General features: G+C 40.1%; 1 protein-coding gene across 2 annotated transcripts; it reads left to right on the forward strand.

Moving 5' to 3' along the window:
• Positions 1-421: 421 nt before the first annotated feature.
• On the forward strand, positions 422-5,429 carry LOC133466111 (uncharacterized). 2 transcript variants are annotated; one of them, XM_061749487.1, is made up of 3 exons: positions 422-571; positions 827-1,003; positions 5,061-5,429. In XM_061749487.1, the coding sequence occupies exons 1-3, from the start codon at positions 475-477 to the stop codon at positions 5,417-5,419; spliced, it is 633 nt and encodes a 210-aa protein (XP_061605471.1). In that variant the 5' UTR covers positions 422-474; the 3' UTR covers positions 5,420-5,429. The 2 variants fall into 2 exon arrangements, with proteins under 2 accessions (XP_061605471.1, XP_061605472.1); XM_061749488.1 differs by having other exon boundaries at positions 850-1,003.
• Positions 5,430-5,442: the final 13 nt, after the last annotated feature.

The following is a 5,442-nucleotide window of genomic DNA, read 5'->3' on the forward strand; positions in this document are numbered from 1 at the left end:
AAAAAATATATATATATATTCAACATGGGTCAGTGTGCTAAACATCTGATAGAACTTGACGCTTCAGAAAAGCTACAGTAGAGTAGTGAGATGTTGCCTTCGTCTTGATCGTCATTTATGACAGAGTTTAGCTACACATACTGTATAAAGAGCATGCATCCATGTGAATGATTTTGTAGTGTTCAGACTAATCAACTTTTATTTGTCCGTAAATGTCACATAAGATAGACTGTACCAGATGTAAAGCCTATATCAAATTTGTAATGTCAGCTCAGGAACTTTGCTGTGTTGAAATAGAAAGAGTGTTTGTCCCAAGGGACCCGTGTATGTAATTCACGCCTTCCTGTGAAATGGAGGAACTGAAACGCCTGTGAGGCCCTCCGTGTTATTTTTCAGATAAATGGTTGTCTTCGTCACGAGGTCTCGCAGTTTTTCGATTTCCATCTGTACAAGTTACTCCTGTTGTTTGCAGCTATGACCAAGAAGAACTGTCCTCGTGGCAGCAAATGGGACAACCTCGTCAACACCTGTATCCCAAATGTGCTGGAAACCAGACCTGAATCTCCAACAGGTGAGAATCACAGAGCCATGATGTTCTCTAGTGCTTATTATTTTCATTTGGGACTAAGAATCCCAACTACAGGATTGTCATCATATCTATCAATCATAGCTCTTGTTAAAAAAAAAAAAAAAGATTTTGTCCTCTTGCCCTACTCGTATGACACGAAAACGATATTGGCCTGCTATCTGACAGTTTGTGTGTGTGTGTGTGTGTGTTTTATACTTGTTGACATATTCTATCATACTATTAATATATTCCCAATAGTGTTGACCCCAGTTTTCCATCAGAGAACCACATCTCCTGATGCCTGGGCAGACCCGGCAAGTGCCCTGAGTCCAGTTCTGTGGATTGTGGTGGTGTTGACAAGCCTGGGCTCCATCGTGGCTTTGGCTCTCTGGTTTATTATATACAGACAGCAAAGCAGACTCAGTAGAACCTCAGGTATGTGTGGAATTCCATACTTTTTATATGTTTCATAGGTATTGCTCCATTAATGAGTTGTCTGGTATATAATTAGTGGATTTGCATCTGCCTGTTCAAATTAACCTGTATGGAATTACACTTTATTGAATAGTTTTGCTCATATAGTACAAAGCTGTCGCAATTATTTCCTTTTCTGTGACTGTCATTGCGTTTCGGAATCATAAAAAACGCTAAACAAACTTGTGGAGTCATCCTCTGCTGCTCACAAGAATGGCTTACATCTCACCTCATGCTAGATAAGGCATAATGATGATTTTAAAAACTCCAGATTGTCTCTGATTTGACTTCAAACCTATTTTGCCAGAATATTTTACATTTTGAATTTAGGAAGAGACTTCAGATGCAAATCTAGTCCCGAAGGAATGATTTTCAATTCAGCATCAGAGATTATGAAATTATATGATATGCAGAAGTAAAATGAGGCATCCATCCATCCATTTTGCATCCTGTCTGTCCTCAATCGTTGTCTTGGGTGAGCTGGAGCCTATCCCAGCTGACTTTGGGCAAAAGGAGGGGTACGCCATGGACTCATTGCCAGCCAATCGCAGGAAACATAATAGACAAACAACCATTCGCACTAACACGATGGACAATTTAGAGCTTTGGCTTAACCTTATATGCATGTTTTTGGAAGGTGGGAGAAGGCGGTAGAAAGCCGGAGTATGCAGAGAAAACCCTCACAAGCACAGGGAGAACACACTCTACATAGTTAGGCCTGAGCCAGAATTCAAACCCGCAAGGACTCTCAACTGTGAGGCAGACAACACTAGACCACCACCGTGCTATAGCAGTAATGTTAAGTAAAAAAATAAATACAAATCTATATTAGTTAAGAGTTCTATCTTTTAATTGTTGGCCCAGTGGATGAAGGGTGTTTAAACGGCAAACATGGGTTCTGACTCAAAAGACAGGCATCTAGGGAATATTTTGGAGGAAGTGGGGTAGCGGGTGCTGAGGTGGGACGCTGCTGCAAGATGGTAGAAACTGTGCAGTTTCTGTTCTTCTCTCAGGCATCCCATGGGTCAGCCCCACTCTCTTGCTTGTGACTCCAGTTCCAATCTTAGCAGGACATAAATGAGGTTTATGGGACATACGCAAAGTGACAGTCAGAGAGACTCAAAGTAGCGCTCATGCTGAAATAAGAGTCTTGTCAAATATTAACAATAAAAAGGTCTACAAATGCCTAAATCAAAAAGAGTGAACTGAAAGTGCAATGTTCAGTCTTTTCAACACAATCAAAAATACAATGAAATGAGAGACTCGACTTGGCCCTTAGTAAGACGACGCTATCCAACATGTGGTAAACTTTCACTGGACCTTTGTTTCTTACTCAAGGAATGTACAAAATTAGGTTATCAATTGAAGGAATTCAGCGTATGTTAGTGTCAAACACTTCATTGTTCCACACACAATGAAAAGAACAGGACACCGGGACACAGCATCATGCCTTTATTAAACTAGATGCCATAAAATTATTCAGTATTAATCTACCGCATTAAATCAGAAATTATACCAATGTAAACAGTCATTGGATTTCTATTTAGTGAATTGATAACTTTTAACTGGGAATGATACAAGAAAGTGTCGTAAAGCATTTTCCTCCCTATAGGCCCTCACTATACAGAAAAAAAAACTTCACGTTGCTTACTGTCACAAAAGTGTAGCCAGTCGTCACCAAACTTTATGTGGACATCTCTAATTGTGGCCCCTTCCCCATCTGAAAATATCCGAACAAAATCCCCAATATTTTGTATTTTACGGATTTTCCGTTTTATTTTTTTTATTTTTTCTATGGGTATGGTGGCGCCTGCAAGAACGTCATGATTCTCGGGTGAGTGGTGAAAATGTACCATAATATATATAGGCATTACATATCATATTGGAAAGAAAGTACACCTTTTTCACAAGAGGTACCGTATACATTTATACAATGGGAAAGAAGTTTTTCATTTTTCGTAAGACAAAATAATTTTTAAAATATAAAAATAAAACAATGAAAATGGTAACTATCAGTAAAACTTCATTAAAACTATTGACACAACGTTTTGTTTAATTTCTCATTCAACAAATAAAAATTCACTTCAACTCTAAATTTGGCCAGTGTATGAATAGTTTGGGGCTTAATTGTATGATTGTGCATGCGAGTAAATACATGACTATTAATCTAGTGTTATGCACATACATTTTATGAATGTTATATTGATAACAAGGAACATCACATTCATATTAAATACAAACTGTACAAAAACAAGCCTCAACAATAGATAAACCTGCAAAATGTGATCCTCAACATATGACGCAAGTCAATGCCGTTTCACACCACTGTAAACTACAATTACAGTAATAAACCCATTTTGTGGCCTGTTGTGTCACACTTATTACATAATGGGAGACAGGTGGACCTCGATGCAGGAAAAGCAACCAGGGAACAAAGGCAGCAAAAAATCAACAAACATTTATTTCCAAAATAACCCCAAAATACATGACATAAAGAGGATCTGTAAAGAGCTTAACAAAACCAGGGAACACTTTCAAGACAATGAACAGTGGCACAGGACCATGACGACCAGGCTTGGTGCCGTTACATCAGACTTCTACTTGCGGGGGTGGAGCCCAGAGTGTGAGAATAAAAGCATACACCTTGAGATATGCGTATAATTTGTGGTGTGACCACGCTCGTAAATCAAAACACTTGTATCGCAAATCCCCTTTCCCCTCTTAAATGAATGGAAATACCATGAATCCGTTCCAGTTTACCAAAAAAAAAAATGATTGAAAACTGTGCTGTTTATAGAAAAGAAATGAGAAAAATAGCCCCCCCCCCCCTTAATATTTTATTTTATTAATACATAAAGGTAATGACACAATTCAATAGAACGTAAAGAATTTGAGACATTTTTTGCTTCAATTCAATGGACATTTTGCCACTCTGTCTGGTGTGCCACGTTGGTCAACTGGGGCAGTATAATAGAAAATACGGACGTCACATGGAGATGGTCACAACTCTTCTGTAGGCTGCAGTAACATTAGTTGTTCTTCGCAGATGATAAAGAATATATCGTATGCCTGTAGGTTTAGTTATATTATCTGTCTATAATGTATTGCTCCAACGTTTGTGTTCAAATATCCGTCGCTTAAAGTGACACCCGTGCTATTTGTTTATTCATCTATGGCGTTTTGCATTATTTGTTAGCATGAAGCTAAACTGACTTTCTGAAGGCAAAGCTATGTGGTTGTTTTGAATACAGAATGTGTAATTCTCTTTGTTGTATGTTTAGTGTGACAATAAATTTAAACTGGGAGTTTAAATAAACACCTAAAGCCAGAACAGCATCTGTCAAACAGCTGCTTCTTGTGAAGTGAGTTGAGTTGCGTTGACTACCACCATGCAGCGGTCAAAATTTTGCTTGCAAGTAAAAGCAACAACAAACCTGAACAACCGCTCATATCTCGAAAAACTCGTAAATCATGTCACTCACATCTCAAGGGACCACTGTAAAAGCATTTTTACTCATGGGGGCTGCATTTTATACACTACACTGTGTATATGTGGCACATGGAAATATCACCACGCACAAATATGCCCCTCCGACACCTTGTCCTCAACTTCACTGAGTTATTGTATCAAGTGTGTGCTGTTTTTCAGAAGTTGACGCTAATCTGTGCGTCCAACAATGCTCTGCTCTGCTTACCTTTTGGCTATGACAAGATCGCAGGTGCATGGCACCCGTGGGGGATAGGGATGTTTCTGCATGTGCCTTTGCATGGGAGTCATTCAGTGGCGGAAGTCCAGCCGTCGCTTTGTGGCTCGAGATCTTAGCCCAGCTGAGCTGATCACGTCATGAGCGAGAAACTCGGTATTGGGTTGGTTATTGCTCATATAATTTTGCACCTGATCGGGGGTAGGCACTCCAGAGGCCCAGCTTTTTGCGTGGAAGCAATGAAAAAGTACATTGTCCATGATATGAACCGTTGAGATGAAATTGTTTATTGTTAATACTTTTTTTTATTACAGAAGAAATGGAGCCTGGGCCAGAGCCTCCCCAGAAAATAGAGCCACCTATTGAAGGTCACTTTTCCGCCACACGGAGAGGGAGAAGTATTCCAGATGAGATGTTGCACAGAGCTTCATCGGCCCCTTTAGCCTGTGCCCACCTTTACCACCAGGGACCCCACAACATCTCAAAGTGGGAGGAGGGATTAGGCAATTGCAGGGGCCCCTGGAAATGTCAGAAGGCAACAGGCAGAGGGGAAACAGACCACGCTGAGGAGCTTGGAGGTTTGCCAGTTTGCAATGCAATGAGAGCGCACAGACTTCCACTTCCCGCCACAGAACTGGGTGGCACTACCTTGGTTACAACCAAAACTATGTAGTTTGTACTCCAGCTTCGGACTTC

The sequence above is a fragment of the Phyllopteryx taeniolatus genome, chromosome 16, assembly GCF_024500385.1.
Source record: "Phyllopteryx taeniolatus isolate TA_2022b chromosome 16, UOR_Ptae_1.2, whole genome shotgun sequence".
In the NCBI taxonomy this organism is placed as follows: domain Eukaryota; kingdom Metazoa; phylum Chordata; class Actinopteri; order Syngnathiformes; family Syngnathidae; genus Phyllopteryx; species Phyllopteryx taeniolatus.